The sequence below is a fragment of the Oryctolagus cuniculus genome, chromosome 5, assembly GCF_964237555.1.
Source record: "Oryctolagus cuniculus chromosome 5, mOryCun1.1, whole genome shotgun sequence".
Taxonomy (NCBI): Eukaryota; Metazoa; Chordata; class Mammalia; order Lagomorpha; family Leporidae; genus Oryctolagus; species Oryctolagus cuniculus.
Window position 1 is genome coordinate 138,638,245 of NC_091436.1, and position 22,392 is coordinate 138,660,636.

General features: G+C 59.4%; 2 protein-coding genes across 11 annotated transcripts; both read left to right on the plus strand.

Moving 5' to 3' along the window:
* Window positions 1–1,099: 1,099 nt before the first annotated feature.
* ZBTB12 (zinc finger and BTB domain containing 12) lies at window positions 1,100–4,265 on the plus strand. Of its 2 annotated transcripts, none has more exons than XM_051839576.2 (2): window positions 1,100–1,117; window positions 2,120–4,265. In XM_051839576.2, the coding sequence occupies exon 2, from the start codon at window positions 2,140–2,142 to the stop codon at window positions 3,517–3,519; it is 1,380 nt and encodes a 459-aa protein (XP_051695536.1). In that variant the 5' UTR covers window positions 1,100–1,117; window positions 2,120–2,139; the 3' UTR covers window positions 3,520–4,265. The 2 variants fall into 2 exon arrangements, with proteins under 2 accessions (XP_051695536.1, XP_051695535.1); XM_051839575.2 differs by lacking the exon at window positions 1,100–1,117 and adding an exon at window positions 1,295–1,683.
* Window positions 4,266–5,528: 1,263 nt separating this feature from the next.
* On the plus strand, window positions 5,529–22,184 carry EHMT2 (euchromatic histone lysine methyltransferase 2). 9 transcript variants are annotated; one of them, XM_002714287.5, is made up of 28 exons: window positions 5,529–5,637; window positions 6,287–6,353; window positions 6,449–6,667; window positions 6,763–7,016; window positions 9,944–10,028; window positions 10,192–10,232; window positions 10,363–10,518; window positions 13,272–13,409; window positions 13,533–13,647; window positions 13,795–13,896; window positions 14,101–14,249; window positions 14,330–14,473; window positions 14,557–14,792; window positions 14,884–15,066; window positions 15,155–15,237; window positions 15,655–15,761; window positions 15,841–15,963; window positions 16,056–16,157; window positions 17,793–17,897; window positions 18,002–18,156; window positions 18,240–18,407; window positions 18,730–18,874; window positions 18,994–19,071; window positions 19,412–19,527; window positions 19,654–19,740; window positions 21,034–21,112; window positions 21,235–21,410; window positions 21,711–22,184. In XM_002714287.5, the coding sequence occupies exons 1-28, from the start codon at window positions 5,596–5,598 to the stop codon at window positions 21,889–21,891; spliced, it is 3,636 nt and encodes a 1,211-aa protein (XP_002714333.2). In that variant the 5' UTR covers window positions 5,529–5,595; the 3' UTR covers window positions 21,892–22,184. The 9 variants fall into 9 exon arrangements, with proteins under 9 accessions (XP_002714333.2, XP_017200473.2, XP_051710890.1 ...); XM_051854929.2 differs by lacking the exon at window positions 5,529–5,637 and adding an exon at window positions 6,055–6,179; XM_017344984.3 differs by lacking the exon at window positions 13,795–13,896.
* The last annotated feature ends 208 nt before the right edge of the window (window positions 22,185–22,392 follow it).

Sequence of the window (22,392 nt, forward strand, 5' to 3'; positions counted from 1 at the left end):
CAGCACCTACTGTGCACCAGAGTCACTTAAACCTTCCCTCGGCGGCCCACGGGGGCCTTGCCCTCAGCTACGCCGCTGTGGTTCAGGAGCTGAGAAAGCTGCCCGAGGGCCTTCACTTAGTATGCAGGGGAATATGGCATTCAGCCCAGGTGTGTCTGACACCAGAGCTTATGTTCTTCCACACCGCTAGACTACAAAGGAGGCATTTTAGTATAGGGAAAACAGAGTGGGAACAAAAAAGAGAATTTGAAAGTGAAAGGCGGGGAGAGGAGACCCCAAGTAAACACTGCCCCAGCCTCCCACCAGGGGCATCCCAGAGCTTGGGTATTCAGCCGAAGTCTGGAGCAAACGCTTTATGGGTGGAAGCTGGCTGAACTGAGAGCATTGACTTCAAGTCACTTACTGCCTTTTATTTGCAAAACATAACCCGCGCCATAATTCCCGCAGTCAGGAAGTTTACAGTCTCGTGGGGGGACCAGAACGGACAGCCAGAACTGAGACGTAAAGAAAATAAGCTGGTCTCCTGGAGGACTAAGAAACCCAACTGGCACCCTCACACAGACGTGGCTGGGTCGGGAACCGCTTCCACGGAAGGCGCAGCAAAGCGGGGCGCTGGTCAATGCTGGTGGTGCGGCTGTGAGACCACAGCTCCGGAGGGCCTGAGGGGCCCAGGCACAGCCTTGGGGGGTTTCCTTCAGGGCGGTGGACCCCCAAGCACCTGCAGACATGAGGGCGAGGAGGCGCTGGCGCAGCGGAAAAATTAAAGACAGCAGAATCATACTAATGTAAATAATCGCATAATTAGAATTATTGGTGCCGGGGTCAATTATACAGTAGAGGTGAAATGTTCAAGGGCAGGACAGCACAAGAGGCCTTTTCCTGGGCAAGAAGTCGGGAGAACGGGCATGATTTTAAGTGACCGTGCCAGCGGCAGGGGGAGCTGAGAGCAGCGGGTCCTCTGGCTGGGCAGGCAGTGGACTCCAAGGTCGCAAGGGTCTCCAAGCGTGCCCGGAGGAACGTGCGTGGGCAGCAGCGGCCAACTCCGACAGCCGAGCGGCGGCCTCGGGCCCTGGGAGGGGCGCCGGCCCGGCCCGAGCGGCAGCCGCCCCGGGAGCAGGTGGCAGCGCGGCCGCGGGACGCTGGGCCGGCGCGCGGGGGCGCGGAGCGGGCAGCGCCGCGGGCCGCCGGGAGCGGAGGGCGGGCCGGAGCGAGCGGGCCTCCGCGCGGCACTTGGCACGCACGCGCAGACGTGCCGCGGGCCCGGGAGGCACAGAGGAGGGGGAGCGCGAACGAAGGGGGGGTGTGGAACGTATTTCCGCTCTGGCGGACAAATAATCCTGGCCAAAGGGGAGGCGAGGCCGTCCGGCCCTTTAACCGCGTGGGGGTGCTGGCGAATAAAGGGGGGTCGGGGAGTGGGCTCCTGCTCCTTTAATTCCCTCCCCTCTTCCTCCTCCCCGAGTCCGCGCCGACGCCGCCGCGCGCGGGGCCTGGAACACTCGGCGCGAGCTGCCCGCGCCCCTCCCCCCTCACGCCCACGCGGAGCCGGCCCCGCGCGCGCGCCCCGCGAACCTCCGCGCCTGCGCGCTGCCCAGGCCCTGCCCGTGTTGTGTGTGGGGGGCACAGCCGGCCCCGGGGGGGTGGGGGAAATTGGGGGGAAAAAAACAGCGCGCGGAACCCGGCCAGGTGAGAGGCGCGTGCACTCAGGGTCGTGGGGCTGGGGGGGGGGCGTGCCACGGAGCTTTGAGCGTGGGGTGGGGGGCCGTGCACGATGCGTGCAAGAGGCGAGGGGGGGCGAGGAACGAGGCAGCGGGTAAAGGGGGCGGGGTGAGGAGCCAGCCGGCGGGGCCGCCCCCAAGTCCAGAGCCCTGGGCCTCTGTGCCCCCTTTTCTCCGTCCTTACCCCCACCCCGAGGGCGCGCGAGCGCGCCCCATCCTCGCGGGTTGCCGGACTGGGGGGTGTGGACGCCGCCGCCCCGCCCCCGGGAACCACGCCTCCCTCCTCTCCGAGGGCCAGCGCCTCCCCAGGGTTGGGGAAACTGAGGAAGAGGGGGCGAGGGGCCCGGAGCCTGGCTGCGGAGAGCCGGAGACCTTTGTCTCTGACCGGTTTCCTTCCCACCCAGGGTTGCCCGGCCCCGCCACAATGGCCTCGGGGGTGGAAGTGCTGCGCTTCCAGCTGCCCGGCCACGAGGCCGCCACGCTGCGGAACATGAACCAGCTCCGCGCGGAGGAGCGGTTCTGCGACGTGACCATTGTGGCCGACAGCCTCAAGTTCCGCGGCCACAAGGTCATCCTAGCCGCCTGCTCCCCGTTCCTCCGGGACCAGTTCCTGCTGAACCCCAGCTCGGAGCTGCAGGTCTCGCTGATGCACAGCGCCCGCATCGTGGCCGACCTGCTCCTCTCCTGCTACACCGGCGCCCTCGAATTCGCCGTCAGGGACATCGTGAACTACCTGACGGCCGCCTCCTACCTGCAGATGGAGCACGTGGTCGAGAAATGCAGGAACGCCCTCAGCCAGTTCATTGAGCCCAAGATAGGCCTCAAGGAGGACGGGGTCAGTGAGGCGAGCCTGGTGAGCAGTGTCAGCGCCACCAAGTCCCTCCTGCCTCCGGCCAGGACCCCAAAGCCAGCCCCCAAGCCCCCGCCCCCACCTCCTCTGCCCCCTCCGCTCCTGCGGCCCGTGAAGCTGGAATTCCCGCTGGACGAGGACCTGGAGCTGAAGGCCGAGGAGGAGGACGAGGACGAGGACGAGGACGTGTCCGACATCTGCATTGTCAAGGTGGAGTCGGCCCTGGAGGTGGCGCACCGGCTCAAACCCTCTGGAAGCCTGGGTGGAGGTCTGGGGATCGGGGGCTCCGTGAGCAGCCACCTTGGGGAGCTGGCCCAGAGTAGCGCTCCGCCTAGCTCCGTGGCCTCCCCGCAGGGGGTGGTGAAAGCTTGCTACAGCCTGTCAGAGGACGCGGAAGGGGAGGGCCTGCTGCTGATCCCCGGGGGTCGGGCCAGTGTGGGGGCCACCTCTGGCCTGGTGGAAGCGGCAGCGGTGGCCATGGCTGCCCGGGGGGCGGGGGGCAGCCTGGGGGCAGGGGGCAGCCGGGGACCCCTGCCCGGGGGCTTCTCGAGCGGAAACCCCTTAAAGAACATCAAGTGCACCAAGTGCCCGGAAGTGTTCCAGGGCGTGGAGAAGCTGGTCTTCCACATGCGGGCGCAGCACTTCATCTTCATGTGCCCGCGCTGCGGCAAGCAGTTCAACCACAGCAGCAACCTCAACCGCCACATGAACGTGCACCGCGGCGTGAAGTCGCACTCGTGCGGCATCTGCGGCAAGTGCTTCACGCAGAAGTCCACGCTGCACGACCACCTCAACCTGCACTCGGGGGCGCGGCCCTACCGCTGCTCCTACTGCGACGTGCGCTTCGCCCACAAGCCCGCCATCAGGCGGCACCTCAAGGAGCAACACGGCAAGACCACAGCCGAGAACGTGCTGGAGGCCAGCGTGGCCGAGATCAACGTCCTCATCCGCTAGCGCCGAGCGCGTGGGGGCCGCGAGGCTGGGGCCCCTGGGCTGGGTGGGCAGGGGGCGCCTCAGCCCAGGGGAGCTGGGGGTGGGTGGAGCCAGGGACAGGGTTCTTGGAGAAGGCCGAGGGGACGTGGGGTCCCAGAGACAGATTTTCTTCTCTTCGAGGTGCATGGATTATGCGGAGGGAGGGGCAGGGGTCCCGTAGAGTAAGGAAAGGCAGAGGCTGGACAATTGCATTCCTGGCTGACGCTGGCCAGGAGAAGGCTCTGACATTTCTTGAGGTAGGGAGTGTGGGTGGGTGGGAACGGGAGGGAATTGGCAGGAGGCAGCGTACGTGCCCCTGCTTAGAATAGATCCTGGGGAGAGGGAGTGGTGGGGGGAAGGATGATTGAATCCCAGACGAGGAAGTGGGAGACAGTTCTTGCATGCTGGGGAACCGGGACTGTGGGTACGAGGCTCGCCAAGGCGGACGGGAGGCAAAGCCAGGTGCCGGTCAGAGAACGCGGGTGAGCTGCCTGGGTAGATGTTGGGAACTAGGGGTTCACTAGCGAGAACCAGGGATAGTGGAGGGGTGGGGGTAGGGCACTTAGGAAAAAAGGACACAGGGCTGTTGCGGGGGGAGGGAGAGGAGTAGAGACGTATACAGTATTTTTTAAGAAAACGTATTTTTTAGGATTTTTTCTGGAGTTTGGGGTTTTAGTTTTTCTGCTTTTGTTTTCCACAAAATAAAAAGAAAACTTTTTTTTTCTTTATATTCTGGTAAGTGCGTGTGTATGATCATCCTGACACCGTGTGCTCAATACCCAGACGCCACCACTCAAGCAGGTCCAGGGCTGAGGTAGCCCAGCCCTAAACAAAGGGGTGTGACAAGTGAGGTCCTCTGGCCAGGGACACTCAGTGCCCCCTACCCCCATTCTGCAGCCTCAGCCCCAGCCTGATACCTCGCAGCACAAGTGATCGGCAGTCCTGGTGCTCCATGGGTTGAGTTGGTACCAGCGCTAGGGCTGGGCCACAGGTGGCGGTGTGCCCAAGGAAATTGTGCCTGTACTGGGGCTTTTTTTTTTTTTTTTTTTTTTTTTTTTTTTTGGGCGGGGGGACATGGAGAAATGCTTCCTGTCTCCAGGAAAGCAAAAAAAAAAAAAAAAACCCTCACCAAGTTTGGGTTAGGGTGTGGGAAGACTACAATTCCCAGAAAGCTCTGGACTCACGCTTCAGCGAAGAGAACTACAGTTCCCAGAAGGCCTTGAATTGGCCTCAGGTGCCCCACATCCCAACCACATAGCTATGTGAGATACTGCTTGTGAAACCAAATGGTTATTTCCAAACTGACCAGGTCTTAAGACCTAAGAGGGCGGTACATAAATTCTGCTCTGCCAGGGCTGTATGTCTATGGTGTATATCATTCATGCCGAAACTCAGCTGGGCAACATAACCCACGGAGTAAGGTGCCTACCTGTGCTTGTGACGTGTGGCCAAAAAAAAAAAAAGGTTCCTTATGCAAGGTCACGAGCCAGTGACTGTCGGGCGGCTGGGCTTACCTGGATTTCCACTGCGCGTGGCTGCCTAGAGGAGGCACTGAGACCCAGGGTTTCAAAAGGGGACGCCGCTCCAGGAGAAGCCAATAGTCACGGTGTCTCCTGTGCGTCCCTATCGCTCCTTTCCGTGCTCGTTTATGAAGGCGAGGCCTCGACCCGAGGCAGAGCCTTCCCTGTGGTGAACCAGAAATAGAAAAGCTAGATGCGGGGGAAGGATCAGCGGGCCAGACACAAACACAGCCGCCGCCGTTGCGTCCGGAGGCTCGGACACCCGGCTTGTTACCTAACCCGAGGTGGGGATGGGGAAGCTACATTTGAACCCGGGCGGCCCTCGTCCTTGGCCCTCTGCAGGGCCGACGCCGGGAACGACAGGAATTCTATGCAGGCCCCAGTGTAAGGACAGCCACTGCCATCGCCAAAGCCGCTCTCAGGGGAAAATGGCCCGGCTGCGTGCCGCGGCTCCTTTAAGGCCCCTCCCCGGCCGCCCTCCCTCGCCCACGTGATCCGGGGCGGCCGCGCGCCGGCTCAGCCCCCCGCGCAAGCGGCGATGGCGGCGGCGGCGGGAGCTGCAGCGGCGGCGGCCGCCGAGGTGCGGAAGGGGAGGGGGAGAGGCGGGTGCATGCCCGCGCGCGCGCCCGGGGGAAGCGCGCGCCCGTGCAATGCTCCGGGGGTGCAACGGGGCCGGGGGGCCCGGGCGGGACTTGCAGCAAACCGGGGGGCCAGCACCGGGGGCGGATGAGGGGACCAGGGGGTGGGAGGTGGGGGGAGTGGGCACGGAGGCGCGCATGCAGCCGCCGGCTGCCCCCGAGTGGGCGGCGGGTGCCGGGGCCCCAGGAGCGCGCGCGAGGGGCACGAGGGGCCGTCCACCGGGCTGGGGGGCAGCGGGCGCTGGAGGGGTTGGTGCCCGGGGTCCCCGCGGCCTGGGGGACAAAGGGGGAGCGGCGCGTGCAGCCGGGAGGAGGGGGCGGGGCCGGGGCGCTGAGGCCCCGCCCCCTCCCCCTCCTCTCCTCTCGGCCCCAGAGATGCGGGGTCTACCGAGAGGGAGGGGGTTGATGCGGGCCCGGGGGAGGGGTCGTGCGGCCCCTCCCGGCAGCCGAGGCCGAGGAAGAGGGGCGCCCCATAGAGGGAGAGGTAGGCCCCGGAGCCTCCTCTCTCTGCCCAGGGCCCAGGCTTCCTGGGCCCCCCAGCTCTCTCCCAGACTGACCAGCCCACCCCCTGTCCCTTGTCTCCCCTCCCAGGGGGAGGCCCCCGCTGAGATGGGGGCGCTGCTGCTGGACCAGGAGCCGCGAGGAGCCACCGAGAGAGGTGAGTGCAGCAGGAGCCGGCTGAGTTGGCCCCGGGGCTCTCCTGCCGCAGGGGCCCGGAACCCTTAGCCCTGAACTTTTTCTCTTCCTCCACAGTTCACGGCTCCCTGGGAGACACTCCTCGTAGCGAGGAGACCGTGCCCAAGGCCAGTCCCGACTCCCTGGAGCCTGCTGGCCCCTCCTCTCCGGCCTCTGTCACTGTCACCGTGGGCGATGAGGGGGCTGACACCCCTGTAGGGGCTACACCTCTCCTTGGGGACGAACCTGAGAGCCTGGAGGGAGATGGGGACCTGCCTGGGGGCCGAGTCCTGCTGGGTGAGAGGCTGGGGAGCCTGGGCTGTAGGGTGGGGGAACCGTCTAACCCTGCCTGCCTTCTCACCCTGTCCTCTGCCTGCCTCTTTGTCTCCCAGGCCATGCCACAAAGTCGTTCCCCTCGTCTCCCAGCAAAGGGGGTGCCTGTGCGAGCCGTGCCAAGATGTCCATGACAGGGGCGGGGAAGTCCCCCCCATCTGTGCAGAGCTTGGCTATGAGGCTGCTGAGTATGCCGGGGGCCCAGGGAGCTGCAGCAGCGGGACCTGAGCCCTCTCCAGCCACCACCAGCCCAGAGGGGCAGCCCAAGGTCCACCGAGCCCGGAAAACCATGGCCAAACCAGGAAATGGACAGGTGAGGATCCCGGAGTAGGACTGGGAGAAAGCTGGTCTTTTTTCAATTTAGCATTAGGCCTAGTCTCTTCCTTCCACACCTGGTGTTTATGAGGGGGCTACTTTGTGTCTGATATTCAGATGAGCCTGAGCACAGACTGCTCCCCAACCCCCTCTGGAGTTTGCATTCTCGGGGGAGGAGTGGTGAGAGTAGAATACAGATGTTAAAGAGTTAATTAAATAGCTAATGTCGTATTTACTCTTATGATAATGACCATGTAAAGGAATTTCTAACCACCCTTCCTTTCTACCTCAAAGCAAGCCCTGAGGGAATTTTTCTTTCCTTCTTTGAAACTGCCCTAATTTTTGTTGTTCTAAGATTTATTTATTTATTTGAAAGTCTGAGTTAACCAAGAGAGGAAGAGGGAGGGAGAGAAAGGTCTTCCATCCATTGGTTCACTCCCAAATGGCCGCAATGGCCAGGGCTGGGCCAGACCAGAGCCAGGAGCCAGGAAGTTCCTCCAGGTCTCCCCCGTGGGTTCAGGGGCCCAAGCACTTGGGCAGTCCTCCACTGTTTTCCCAGACACGTTAGCAGGGAGCTGGATTGGCAGTGGTGCATCCAGGACTTGGAACCGAGGACTGTATGGGATGCCAGCAACACAGGCAGCAGTTTAACCCCCTGCACCACAGCACCGGCCCCAAAACTGCCGCAGTTTTGTATGTAAAGTTTTCACTGAGAATCCCTACTAGGAAGGAGATGGAGGCCACAGAAATGTTGGCAGAGGGAAATGATGAAGGCTCCAGCATCCCAGAAGCAAGATTTGTTTACTATTCGGAAGGCAGAGATCTTCCATCTGCTAGTTAACTCCAGACAGTGCCGTGGCCGTGGCTGGACCGGGCAGAAGCCAGGAGCCTGAACCTCCATCCAGGTCTCCCCCGTGGGTGGCAGGGGCCCGAGCACTTGGGCCATCTTCTGCAGAGCTGCAGAGTGTTAAGGCTCTTGGTATTGTGTTCTGGGTGTGGTTTGGGTAGCCTCAGTGAAGCCTCTTTTCTCATGATAGAATAGGTATAATGTAAAGTTTGCCATCTAAACTACTTCTGTGGTATTAAGTATATTCATAATGTTGTACAACCAGCACTCTACATAATTTTCAGCTTATAAAACTAAAAGCTATGCCCATTAAGCAGTAATTCCCAGTGCCAGCACTGTGGCTATCTACAGTACTGGCATCCCATATGGGAACCAGCTTTTCTACTTCTGATCCAGCTCCCTGCTAATGCGCCTAGGAAAGCAGCGGTCTTCAAGTTCTTGGGCCCCTGCACCCACGTGGGAGACCTGGATTTGGCCTGGCACAGCCCTGGCCATTGCAGCCATTTGGGCAGTGAACCAGAGGATGGAAAAGGATGGAGATTCTCTTCTCCCCCTCTCTCTCTTTCTCTCTCTCTCCCTCCCTCCTTCTCTCTATTTATGCTTTTCAAAAATAATAAATCTTTTAAAAAATTAATAACTCCCCTATTCTCTCCCAAGCCCCTGACAACCGTTTTGTTTCTGAGTTTGAGGACTTAGAAGCTTACTTCACAGTTTGTGGGAAATGCATATTATGAAAACACTATGTATGGATTTCAAAATCTTTTATTCTGAAATATACTTGAAAATTTTCTTTTGATTTTATTTGAAAGGGAGAGAGACAGAGAAGTCTTCCATCTGCTTATTTACTGCCTAAATGCCAGGCTGGACCAGGCCAATGCCATGAGCCTGGTACTCCATCCTGGTCTCCCATGTGGGTGGCAGTGGCCCAAGTCCTTGAGCCATCAGCTGCTGCCTCCCAGGTCCATTAGCAGCGAGCTGGATGGGAAGCAGAGGGACCAGGCACTCTGTTTTGTGTTGTGTGTGTCCCACGCGGTGCTTTGACTGCCCCCATTATCTTCCCATCTTCCATGAACTTCCTCAAGCATTGGCATACGCGTAATCGTGCAGCATGTCTTTTTGTGACTGGCTTGTTTCAGTTAGCATAACGTGCACTGTCTGTGTGGTGGTAGAATCTCCCTCCTGTTTATGGCTGAGGGATACTCCACTTTGTGTCCAGCAGTCCTTCCCGGAGATGGGTGGGGGGTTGGCTCCAAGACTCCCACCCACCCCCGTACACAGCCTCCTAATGCATTGACTTCCAACACCAACACCTCATGCAGTGTAGGTGCTGCATGGATAGTTGTTCTGCTGTGTTGTTAAGAGAATCTTGATGAAAAAGAAAGTCCATGTGTTCAGTACAGGCAGTGTTTATCTTTTTTTTTTTTTTTTTTAAGATTTATTTATTTTTATTTGGAAGAGTTACACTGAGAGAGGAGAGAGAGAGAGAGAGAGAGGTTCTCCATCCGATGATTCACTCCCCAATTGGCTGCAATGGCCAGAGCTGGGCCAATCCAAAGCCAGGAACCAGGAGCTTTTTCTGGGTCTCCCTGGCGGGTGTAGGGGCCCAAGAACTTGGGCCATCTTCTACTGCTTTCCCAGGCCATAGCAGAGAGCTGGATTGGAAGTGGAGCAGCCGGGTCTTGAACCAGCACCCACGTGAGATGCCAGCACTTCAGGCCAGGCCAGGGTGTTAACCTGCTGCGCCACAGCGCCGGCCCCTACCTTTCTCCCAGTATTTCCAACCTTGGTGGAATCAGTGGATACAGGAAGGAGCTGACTGTCTGTCTCATTTCTGCACTCATCTGTCAGCAGACACTGGTCGCTCCCACGCCTTCGCTGTCGGGAACGATGCTGCTCTGAATGTGGTCTTTAAGCTTGCTAACTTTGTCTTCTCCTCTGCACACTGGGACAGGGGGCCCTGCCTCTGCTGGGCCTCAGTGCTGGGTGGCTCACTGCTGCCCCCCTAGCTGGGCTCCCGGCCAAGCCCGCTAGGACTGTAGGTGCTGTGTGACCCTAACCGTGCTCCTCCTCATCCCCAGCCCCCTGTCCCGGAGAAGCGGCCTCCTGAAGTGCAGCACTTCCGCATGAGTGATGATGTCCACTCGCTGGGGAAGGTGACCTCCGGTCAGTCCCGTGTCCTGCGGCCCACCCCTGCCCCGTTGTTGACATGGCCTTGCCTGAGGCTTTGACAGTACAGGCCTCACTGCTCACCTCTCTCTCTCTTTCTCTCTCGTTCCCTCTTTCCCTCCCTCCCTCCCTCTCTCTCTCTCTATCTCTCCTCTTCCAGATGTGGCCAAAAGGAGAAAGCTGAACTCAGGAGGTGGCCTGGTGAGCAAGAGAGCAGGGAGCAAGACCTCTCCCCCCGGGGCTGCTCCAAGGGAGCTGGGGCTGCATCCAGAGAAGTGGGGGGCAGGGGTGGGAGAGCACAGTGGCCTCAATTTCTCTGATCTTTTCCTAGTCAGAGGAGTTGGGTTCTACTCGGGGTTCAGGAGAGGTGACCCTGGAGAAGGGGGACCACAGGTCCCTGGAGGAGTGGGAGACGGTGGTGGGCGATGACTTCAGTCTCTACTATGACTCCTACTCTGTGGATGAGCGCGTGGACTCTGACAGCAAGGTGAGCCGCCTGCCCTCCCGGCTCACGCTCGTCTTTCCCATCCTTCCCTGTTCAGTCTCCCGAGCACCCACTCAGTTTATTGCCCCATGCTGTCTGCAGCTACTTCCAGAGTGTGCTCCACCCCGTCCCCGCCCCCAGCATCCTGTACCTGCGGGTCAGCATCCCATCTTGTTCTGTGTGTGTTTGCTGTTTCCCTGCTCTGGGTTTGGCTTTATCTCATGTTTGCCTACATCATATGTTCAGCCTTGCCCGTTTTGCTCTTTTAACATTTTTGTCATGGAAACTTTCAAGGATACACAGAGGCGAAGAGTGAGCCCCCATACGCCCAGCACCCAGCTCCAGGGTGTTAGTGCAAGCCCATTACTAATACACAGCCATTCTCGACCCATCTATTTCTCCCTCAGCACACGTTGGCTGAATCATTTATTTTATTTTCTCATCTGTTTGAGGGAGATCTTCCATCTGCTGGTGTATTCTCCAAATGCCCACAACAGCCAGAGCTGGGTTGGGCTGAAAGCCAAGAGGTCAGAACTCCATCCGGGTCTCCCACACGGGTGGCAGGGGCACAGGCACTGGGAACATCCTCTGCTGCTTTCCCAGGCACAGTAGCAGGGAGCTGGATCAGAAGCAGAGCAGCCGGGACTTGAATTGGTGCTTATCATATGGGATGCCGGCACTGCAGGTGTCAGCTTGACCTGGCACCAGCTGAATTTTCAAGCAAATCCCAGGCGTCATCATTTTATCCAGAAATATTTCCATGTGTATCTCTGCATATAAATCTACTTTTTGTTTTTTAACATCACTATGCTACTATTTCACGCCTAAAAATATTAGTGATGATTTTTTAATATCATCAAATATCAGTCTTCATACTTTTTCAACTGTTCATAAGCAGTCCAAAATGGAGTCCACATGTTGATTGGTTGACATTTGTCTTAGGTTTCTCTTGATATATGGGTTATGTCATTTTCTTTTTTCTTTATTTCTTTTTAAGATTTGTTTGTTTATTTACTTGAAAGGGAGTAACAGAGAGAGAGAGAGGGAGAAGGGAGTATCCATCCCCTGGTTCACTCCCCAAATGGCCCCAACGGCCAGAGCTCAGCCGGTCTGGAACTAGGAACCAGGAGCTTCTTCCAGGTCTGCCACGTGGATGCAGGAGCCCAAGCACTTGGGCCATGTTCCTTCTCTTTCCCAGGTACATTAGTAGGGAGCTGGATCAGAAGTGAGCAAACAAGACTTGAACTGTCGCCCTATGGGATGCTGGCACCACAAGCCAGGGCATTAACCCGCTGAGCAGCACTAGCCCCTGTGTCATTTTTTTTTTTAAAGATTTATTTATCTATTAGAAAGGCAGAGAGAGAAAGAGGGAGCAAGAGGTCTTCTGTCTGCTGGTTTATTCCCCAGATGGCTGCAGCGGCCAGAGCTGGGCCAGTCAGGAGTCAGGAGCTTCCTCCTGGTCCCCAACGCAGGCGCAGGGGCCCGAGGACTTGAGCCATCTTCTAGTGCTTTCCCAGGCCATTAGCAGAGAGCTGGATGGGAAGTGGAGCAGTCAGGACTCGAACTGGTGCCCATATGGGATGCCGGTACTGCAGGCGGTGGCTTTACCTGCTATGCCACGGCGCCGGCACCATGTGTCATTTTCTTAAAAATCCTTTTTCACACCATTTGGTTATTGAGAAAGTCAGGTCATTTGTCCTGTAGAATTCCTTGCGTGTTGGGTAGGCATGGACACGTTCCTGTCTGCTGGGTAGTCTCTTGTACACTGGTAGATCCAGAAGCTTGCCCAAGCATCCTTTTTTGGCAGGAAGACCAGACAGTGGGTGTGGTGGCCAGGTGCCAGGAGGCATGTCTTCTTTTTCTTGTTAGGAACTGTAAGGTTGACCAGTGGGTTCGGGTGAGATCGACTCAGTCTCTCCGTTGTAAAGTTCCTTGTGATATGTTTGTCATTATGTTGTTGGCTTTTGGGTTTTGTGTTTGTTTTGTTTGTCTTAGTCGGTTTGAGATTCAGAGAGAGAGAGCCCCCATATCTGCTGGTTTACTCCCCAGATGTCTGTAACAGCCGGGGCTGGGCCAGGCTGAAGCTGGGGTGCCAGGGACCTGACTACTTGTGTCACACCCTGCCACCTCCCCAGGTGCACATTAGCAGGAAGTTGGAAATGAGAGCTGACCTGGGGACTCCAGCCGGGCACTCTGATGCGGGATGCAGGTGTCCCAGCTGGTATCAACCCTCAGGCCAAGACACACCCCACACCCCACCCCACCCCTGCTCAGCTGCGCCATCTGGTGTTTTAAGTCACTGGTAGCCTTGTCTGTTTGTGAACTTCCTAAGAATGATGTCACCCTAGATGTTTGTCTCCTGGAACTTTTTTTTTTTTTTTTTTTAACTTAATATTAATATTGCCAAGAATCACACACATGGTTGTGTGAGGGGTCTTAAAGTCCATGGAAAATGGATATTATGAAGAAACCACACACGGATCTACTTTTTCCTTTGACCTGAAATACATTTATCTTGTAATTCCATTGGCCGTGGAGTTTTTGAATGCCCTGCTGCATAACCGTCGCAGCTTTTTCACTGCTGTGTCATCTCCTGTGCCTTTCCGTCCTCCCGGGAGCCATCCCCGGGCGACGGTGGCAGAAGTGGCCGTCTGTCCACCCTTTGAGTCCTGGGGTTGGATCTGTCCTGCCCTGCCCCCTCCCAGGGTCTCCCTGCAGAGTCACCGTCCCCCCAACACCGTTTTTCCTCTCTCCAGTCTGAAGTGGAAGCTCTGGCAGAACAACTGAGTGAAGAGGAGGAAGAAGAGGAGGAGGAGGAAGAAGAGGAGGAAGAGGAGGAGGAAGAAGAGGAGGAAGAGGAGGAAGATGAGGAGTCAGGCAATCAGTCAGATAGGGTAGGAGGAGCCGGGTGCTGGTACCCCGAGAGGAGTGAGGGACTGCGGTCCGAGCCTGAGCCCTCAGTGGAGGGCAGGTGTGACGCGGGGGCCCCGGGCCCTGACTCCCTGCCTTCCCCCCAGAGCGGTTCCAGCGGCCGGCGCAAAGCCAAGAAGAAATGGCGGAAGGACAGCCCATGGGTGAAGCCGACTCGGAAGCGACGGAAGCGGGAGCCTCCGCGGGCCAAGGAGCCTCGAGGTGAGAGGGCTGCTCTGCTTTTGGGTGCCCTCCTCCAGCCCCTCCTGGCCCTAGGGCGCATGCACCTGCACCGTACACACACCTGCATGTACCCATGCGCCCAGGCACCGTGAGCTCGCACTCTCACTCTCTCTGTCTCTGTGTCAGGAGTGAATGGTGTGGGCTCCTCAGGCCCCAGTGAGTACATGGAGGTCCCTCTGGGGTCCCTGGAGCTGCCCAGCGAGGGGACCCTCTCCCCCAACCACGCTGGTAATTGCCGGGACAGGGAGCCACCAGGGGGCGCCCTCGGGGCCGGAGGGAAAGGGGAGGAGGGAGACCCCGGCGGAGCTGGGGTGTCGGTGGCCAGGCTTTGAGGGTTCTGGAGCACGGAGGGAGAGGAAGGGTGGGAGTGAGCGGACTCACCCTGGGAGTGAAGGACAGGGCCCCCCTCACCTCCCCGTCCCTCTGTCCAAGGGGTGTCCAATGACACATCTTCGCTGGAGACCGAGCGGGGCTTTGAGGAGCTGCCTCTCTGTAGCTGCCGCATGGAGGCGCCCAAGATCGACCGCATCAGCGAGAGAGCGGGGCACAAGTGCATGGCCACTGAGAGTGTGGACGGCGAGGTGGGCCTGTGGGCTGCTGGGAGAGGTGCAGGGCTTCCAGCTCCCTGGGCGCCAGCCTCACGCCACCTTCCCGCCCACAGCTGTCGGGCTGCAACGCCGCCATCCTCAAGCGGGAGACCATGAGGCCGTCCAGCCGCGTGGCGCTCATGGTGCTCTGCGAGACCCACCGCGCCCGCATGGTCAAGCACCACTGCTGCCCAGGCTGCGGCTACTTCTGCACCGCGGTGAGTGAGCAGAGGCGCAGCCAGGCAGCGTGTCCCCCGCAGGTGTCTCTCCGAGCCTGACCACATCACTTCCCTGCCCCCAGGGCACCTTCCTAGAGTGCCACCCGGACTTCCGCGTGGCCCACCGCTTCCACAAGGCCTGTGTGTCCCAGCTGAACGGGATGGTCTTCTGTCCCCACTGTGGGGAAGACGCTTCTGAGGCCCAGGAGGTGACCATCCCCCGGGGGGATGGGGTGACCTCCCCAGCTGGCACTGCAGTTCCCGTGCCCCCAACCCTGGCCCAGGATGCCCCTGGGAGAGCAGACACGTCCCAGCCCAGGTACTGGCCTTCTCTACCCTGCTGTCTGTCCCCTTCTCCCTCCCCACTCCCTTTGTCCCCAGGTACCAACACCACCTCCTGTCTCCCGCAGCGCCCGGATGCGTGGGCATGGGGAGCCACGGCGCCCACCCTGCGACCCCCTCGCTGACACCATTGACAGTTCCGGCCCCTCTCTGACCCTGCCCAATGGAGGCTGCCTCTCAGCTGTGGGGCTGCCACCAGGGCCAGGCCGGGAGGCCCTGGAAAAGGCCCTGGTCATCCAGGAGTCAGAGAGGTGAGCGGGGATGCCCTCCGGCCTCGGGGAGTGGGGCTGGGGCCGGAGGAGCGGGTGTCGGAGCCACCTCGTCTCCCTCCTGTGGCAGGAGAAAGAAGCTCCGGTTCCACCCCCGGCAGCTGTACCTGTCGGTGAAGCAGGGGGAGCTGCAGAAGGTGATCCTGATGCTGCGTGAGTATGGCACTCCTTGCTCGGCTGCCCCTCTCCCCGTAGCCTCACTGTACCCCAGGCACTGGGCTCCGGGGAAGACAGCCGCAAAGGGAGCAGTGGGGTGGGCGAAAGACGCATAACCTGGATGATGGAAGCGGTGGTGCTGTTCTGAGGACTGCTACGTCTTTACCGTTAACCTCCTGGCGTGGAGGTGCAGACACGTTGAGTGCCTTGCCCAGCATGCAGTGGTCCTGAACTCGGGCGCAGCCAGGGCTCTCAACTCCATATTCTCTTTAAGTGCCATGTGGAATGCCAGGAGGGGCCCCGACCCAGCTTGGGACCCCCCAAGAAGCCTTCCAGTAGGAGGCGCCACCTGCCCCCTAGCTTGCTTACCACTTGTCCCCCTCCCTCTGCCGGTGTGGCGGGCTCTCCCCACAGTGGACAACCTGGACCCCAACTTCCAGAGCGACCAGCAGAGCAAGCGCACGCCCCTGCACGCGGCCGCCCAGAAGGGCTCCGTGGAGATCTGCCACGTGCTGCTGCAGGTCAGCACAGCCCCAGCCCTGGGACCTCTCCCCTGCCCAGTGCCTCCCTGATGCCAGCCCGTACACCTGCCCTTTGCAGGCTGGAGCCAACATCAACGCGGTGGACAAGCAGCAGCGGACACCCCTGATGGAGGCTGTGGTGAACAACCACCTGGAGCTGGCGCGCTACATGGTGCAGCGAGGCGGCTGTGTCTACAGCAAGGTGCGGCCTGGCTGGCTGCAGGCACAGCCAGCGGGAGTCGGGGCTGGGGTTGGGTGCAGCCAGATTCTCACCCATGTGCGTGTCTCCCTCAGGAGGAGGATGGCTCCACCTGCCTCCACCATGCAGCCAAAATTGGGAACCTGGAGATGGTCAGTCTGCTGCTCAGCACGGGACAGGTGGACGTCAATGCCCAGGTCAGCGGCCTGAGCTGCCCGTCCCGCCCGGGCGCCTGGCCTCAGCAGGGGCCTTTGGGCCCCCGTTCACTCTGTGTCAGGCTGCCTGGGTCTGTGCCGTCTCTTCCTCTGCATTTCTCTTCACCCTTTTTCTTGCTTTCTTCCTCTTTATCTTTTTTTTTAATTAATTAATGTATTTATTTGAAAGGCAGAGATACAGAGGCAGAGGCAGAAGGAGAGAGAGAGAGGTCTTCCATCCACTAGTTCACTCCCCAAATGGTCTCAATGACCAGAGCTGGGCTGATCTGAAGCCAGGAGCCAGGAGCTTCCTCCAGGTTTCCCACATGGGTTCGGGGGCCCATGCACTTGGGCCTTCACCCACTGCTTTCCCAGACCATAGCAGAGAGCTGTATGGGAAATGGAGCAGCCAGGTCTCGAACCAGCACCCATATGGGATGCCGGCACTGCAGGTGGTGGCTTTACCCACTATGCCCCAGGGCTGGCCCCCTCTTTATCTGTTTTTAGAATGAGTTCCTGCCTTAACTTCTTTTGTTTTCATTATTTACGGAATACTTTATTAGTTCTGTAATCAAACCCATGTAGATAAGACCTTACATATTTAATACAGTGCGTTATCCCTGTACAAATGGGAAAAAAATTAACATTTCTAGACCAATGTGGCTGTTAGTTTCTGTACAGTGCTAAGTCAACACGGTAAACTGAGATACTGTTCTCAAAGTTGACAGCACAGCTGCAGTTTCTAAAAATTAAATTACATTTATGTATATATATAATTATATTTCTGTAAAAAGACCAGTAATAGCAGAGTGTTTTGTATCAATAGCAGAAACAGCTTTTCCAGTTTCTGCAGTCATTTGAACCAAATTATAGGGACATCTAGCACACTCCATTTAAAAAACTAAAACAAAAACCCCTCAAACAGCAAAGTCCTGTTACTGTTGTGGTACCTGGCACCGTTTTTTTTTTATTAGCTTCTCAGTCATCATCGGGAAAGAAAGCATTCTAGAATAACATCATTAAAAACAGCTCTGATAAAGCACGGTCACTACGACGTGTCGTGAAGCAGGTACAAGATGCTTTGCGCTCCCAGAGGTATGCTCCAGCACCGTCTACACCTGCAGCACTAGAGGGTCCGATTCAGGAGCGTTGGCGAGCTCCCTGCTGCTCTCCGGCAGAGCTGCCTAACTCCCAAGGCGTCCAGTGTGACTCTTAGTAACTGCCGGCGGAGGTGTTTCTGTTTTATTCTCATTCTTGCCGGCCTCGGAATCGCGCTGCCTCTGTCCAGGACTGGGCTCTCGAGGTGGGCTTCTGTGGCCTTTGACCTGACCTCTGCCCTCTCCGCAGCTTTCCTGCCCCAGACTCCGTTTTGCTAAGAAACTTGGGTTCCTTGACCTGGGGAGTATTTTATAGGAAACACAGCCCGGGTTCTGACTCCTAGACTTTTGAGCAGGCAGACTTAGCAAATGCTTTTTTTTTTTTTTTTTTTTTTTTTAAAGGAAAGCACTCGCTTCGTTGCCTCTGCAACCTTGGATAGTAGTCAGGGTCCTACAGCTTGTGAGTGGTGGAGCTGGGACTCCCAGTCACTTGGGCGCCAGGGTCAGCCGCTCCCCACCCTCACTGGCTTCCCACCCGCAGGACAGCGGAGGGTGGACGCCCATCATCTGGGCTGCGGAGCACAAGCACATCGAGGTGATCCGCATGCTGCTGACACGGGGTGCCGACGTCACCCTCACTGACAACGTGAGTGACAGTTTGCTCAGGGTGGGAGGAGGCCAGGCGGAGGCTGGGCCCTGGGGCTCAGCGGCCTGCAGCCCAGCCCTCTCTCCACCCCACCACCTCCCCAGGAGGAAAACATCTGCTTGCACTGGGCCTCCTTCACCGGCAGCGCTGCCATCGCTGAGGTCCTCCTGAACGCCCGCTGTGACCTGCACGCCGTGAACTACCACGGGGACACGCCCCTGCACATCGCTGCCAGGGAGAGCTACCACGACTGTGTGCTGTGAGTCCCGCCCGCCCGGCCAGCCCCGCCCCCTCCGCCCCAGCCCCACCTACCCGCTAACCAACCGCCTGTCCTCGCCCCAGCCTGTTCCTGTCGCGCGGCGCCAACCCCGAGCTGCGCAACAAGGAGGGGGACACCGCGTGGGATCTGACCCCGGAGCGCTCCGACGTGTGGTTCGCGCTGCAGCTCAACCGCAAGCTCCGGCTCGGGGTGGGCAATCGCGCCATCCGCACGGAGAAGATCATCTGCCGGTGAGCCCCCGCCCCAGGCCCCGCTGCATCCTCAGAGCATCCCCAAAACCCTCCCCGTGCTACGTCGAATCCAACCGCTGCCCTAGCCTCCCTGTCCCCCACCCCAAGCTAGGACAGGCAAATGCATGCTTGGTTGACATAAGGATGCCCCTGCAATACTTGGGACATGCTTATGCTAAAGTGTCTTTGCTTGTTCACCTGAAATTCAAGGTTAACTGGGTGTCCTGCCTTTTATTGGGCAGACTTCTTCCCCACGGTTCTATCAAGCCGCCCCTGGCTCCCTGCCCTGGCCCGCAGCCCCGTCTCCCCCCTTCCCGTGCAGGGATGTGGCTCGAGGCTATGAGAACGTGCCTATTCCCTGTGTCAACGGCGTGGACGGGGAGCCCTGCCCTGAGGATTACAAGTACATCTCAGAGAACTGCGAGACGTCCACCATGAACATCGACCGCAACATCACGCACCTGCAGGTGAGCGGGGCCCAGGGGCCTCCCCGAGAGACCTGTGGGCTTTGCAGGCTGCGTCCAGCTGGGGGCGGTGCTGGGAGCCAGTTCTGGAGGTTGAGCTGGCCCTCTGCCTCCCCTTCCAGCACTGCACGTGTGTGGACGACTGCTCCAGCTCCAACTGCCTGTGCGGCCAGCTCAGCATACGATGCTGGTATGATAAGGTGCGTGCCCGCAGAGGCCCGGTCACTCCTGCGAAGGAGCTGGCCTCTACTGCCAACTCCCCAAGACCTTGCTTCTCACCTGCTGCCCCCTTGGGGGAAGTGACAGAGAGGGCGGGGCGAGGCCTGGGACAGTGCCAGGACTGTGCCAGGTATATGCAGATCAAGGGTGTGGCTCGTGCATTTCCTGTTCTCTGACCTCAGAGCCTGTGTGAGGCCTCCCCAGCCTCCCCGTCTCTGGGTTGGGGTCGGCAGTGGCTTTCTCCCTGGAGGCGTGGGGGTCCTGGGCAGCCGAGGTGCACCCCTACTGAAACCACTTTCCTCCCTTCCCTCTGCATCCCAGGATGGGCGGCTGCTCCAGGAATTTAACAAGATCGAGCCCCCCCTGATTTTCGAGTGTAACCAGGCATGCTCCTGCTGGAGAAACTGCAAGAACCGGGTGGTGCAGAGCGGCATCAAGTGAGGCCCCGCCTCTCCGGCCACCCCCAGCCCGCCTCCCCTCCCCTCCCCTCCCCTGCCCTGCCCTGCCCTGGGGGCTTTTCCAGTTCCCTGTGCCGACCTCACTCATCCTCTCTCCACCCCCAGGGTGCGACTGCAGCTCTACCGGACAGCCAAGATGGGCTGGGGGGTCCGCGCCCTGCAGACCATCCCCCAGGGCACCTTCATCTGCGAGTGAGTCAGCAGGGGGCGCCCTGGCACCTGCGGGGGAAGCCACGTGGCCACTGCGGACTCCCAGGCTCCCCCCCCCCCCCCCCCCGCTGTCCACCCTCCTGCCAGCCTCTCCTGGCCCCCGGCCCCACGGCCGAGGACCAGGCTGCAGGGTGCTCCTCTGCACCGCCTATGCCCTGCCCTTCCTGCTACCCCTGCGAGTCCTGGAGCCGCAGGCAACCCTCCTACTAGCTAGGGGAAGCACCAGGTTCAGAGGCAACTTGAGCTAGTCCTGCTGCTGGGTATTCTTGATCAAGTTGCTTGGCCTCTCTGAGTCATACTTTTCTTGTCTGTAAATCGGATGTGACAGCAGCCACCTTTCCGGCTGCCTTCTCTGGGGCCTGTCCTGTTCTTATCAGCTTCCCCTGCCCGGCACCTGCAGTCATCCTGTCTGTTATCTCCCCTGAACTGACAGCTCTCAGGCTCCCTAGGTCTCTTGAGTCCCATTTGTTTGGCTGTGCAAGGGACCCTCCAGTCTGGTGTCAGCTCGCAGCTTCTCAGACAGATGGCCCCTACCTCCTGGGCCCCAGCCTTCCCACCGTCTACTCGCCGCCTGGCCCAGCCAGAATCTGTGTTGCCCTCACCCTCTGCTGCTGCCGCCTCTCCACAACCACTCCTGCCCTGCGTGCCTCCGTCTTCATTCACTGCGCTACTGTCCACCCCGTAGACCACCCCAGCTCCCGTAGTGGTGGCCCGTACCTCTCTCCACCCCATCCCTCCTTCCTCCTCGGCAGCTCCTCTTCCTCCCTCTGCTGTCGAATGCCTGTCCTCACCCCTGACTGTTGACATTCCTCACTCCACCCTGCATCATCTGCCACCTGCTGGGTGTTTCCAGCACACACCATAGACCCCACCGGTTTCCATGGCTGAGCCAGCTGCCCAGTTACTAATCCCCATAACCACAGAGGCTCAGTGGCACAGCGCTGCCTCTCCACGGCTTCCCTGATTCACCGCCCAGGGCTTTCCCCACCTTGCCGGTCCTGTTGTTCCAGTTGTCCAGCGGGGGGACCCCAGCTGGCAGGATTGTGTCCTGGGTGGCTCCCCTCACACACCTGTGTCCCATTCTTCCTCCTGACCATCGGCCTCCCCCCTGGCCCGCGGTGTCCACTCTCCTCTGGGCCCTCTGTGCCTCTGGTCTTCCCCCTGTGAGTTCAAAGACAGGGCAGGGCAGTAGCGGAAGAGGCTTCCACAGGTTGTGAGGAAAGACGTGGCCTGGAGCTCTGGCTCCCTTCAGCACCACCGATTCCTGCCCCACAGGTACGTTGGGGAGCTGATCTCCGACGCTGAGGCCGACGTGAGAGAAGATGACTCTTATCTCTTCGACTTAGACAACAAGGTGTGCAGGAGACCCCTCTGGCCCTGGCCCTGCGCCCTCAGCGGCCGGCTCCCTGGAGCTCTGGGGAGGAGGGCCTGGGCAGGCAGGCTGGGGTGGATGTGAACGGTGATGTGCCCCCTCAGGATGGAGAGGTCTACTGCATTGATGCCCGTTACTATGGCAACATCAGCCGCTTCATCAACCACCTGTGCGACCCCAACATCATCCCCGTCCGAGTCTTCATGCTCCACCAGGACCTGCGATTCCCACGCATCGCCTTCTTCAGCTCCCGCGACATCCGGACCGGAGAGGAGCTGGGGTGAGGCGTCCTGGGGTTCTGCCCGGAGTGCGGGAGGTGCCGCAGCCTGGGAATCTGACGGCCGGAGGGCGCCCGCTTTCCAGGCTTGGGTTGGAGTAAGACTTGGCAGAGCCCAGTGTCCATAGTGTTAGGCCTCACCAAGAGATCCGGTACATCTAGGGGAGGGCCAGATCCGCGTTTCTAATGAGTCTGCAGGCCGTGCTGATGCCCCAAGTCCACGGGACACACCGGGCCTGGAGCCCCTCTGTAGCCAGCGGGGCTGGGTAGCCTCAGTCCCACAAGCTCCTGTGCTCCTGACAGATTTGACTATGGTGACCGCTTCTGGGACATCAAAAGCAAATATTTCACGTGCCAGTGTGGCTCTGAGAAGTGCAAGCACTCAGCCGAGGCCATCGCCCTGGAGCAGAGCCGCCTGGCCCGGATGGATCCTCACCCCGAGCTCCTGCCTGAGCTCGGCTCCCTGCCCCCTGTCAACACCTGAGCCTGGACCAACCCTGCCTCGCCCCACCCCTGCCCCACGCCCAGCAGCCTCCTCTGCCACCTGCCCGCTCCTCCCCTACTACCCCGGCACACATTCCTGGATCAGAGACCCCAGCCAGGCCCTGGAGGTCTGACAGCCCCGTCCCCCAGAGCTGGTTCCTCCCTGGGAAGGGGGCTTCAGGGCTGGCCGTCCCCTGTTCCCCGTCCTCAGCTGACTTTTTGATGAATTGAAATTGGGCCTCAGCGCCAACTGGTTTCTTTTTGTTTTCAGTAAATGTTGGGTTTGGTAATAAACTGTCTGGGTAATTGTTGCGGGAAGGCGAGGAGGAAGCACACACCGGGACAGAGGGTCCAAGGAGCAGTGGGAAGCAGGGTGGACAGGTGTGGCTGCTGTGGGCAGCGGCCCAGTGGGGTGGAGGGCTGGGGTGGTGCTGGCAGCAGGGTCTAGCGAGCTTCAAGGCAAATCTGGAGAGTGTGGGCTGGCGCACCCCATACGGGGAAA

Bases quoted from the DNA above. Each gene is read 5' to 3' on its own strand.
- ZBTB12 (XM_051839576.2), top strand. From the start codon at position 2,140: ATGGCCTCGGGGGTGGAAGTGCTGCGCTTCCAGCTGCCCGGCCACGAG.
- EHMT2 (XM_051854925.2), top strand. From the start codon at position 6,071: ATGCGGGGTCTACCGAGAGGGAGGGGGTTGATGCGGGCCCGGGGGAGG. The intron at 18,157-18,239 runs GTGAGTCCCGCC...TCCTCGCCCCAG, and splicing joins AGCTACCACGACTGTGTGCT to CCTGTTCCTGTCGCGCGGCG. The intron at 19,741-21,033 runs GTGAGTCAGCAG...CCTGCCCCACAG, and splicing joins CAGGGCACCTTCATCTGCGA to GTACGTTGGGGAGCTGATCT.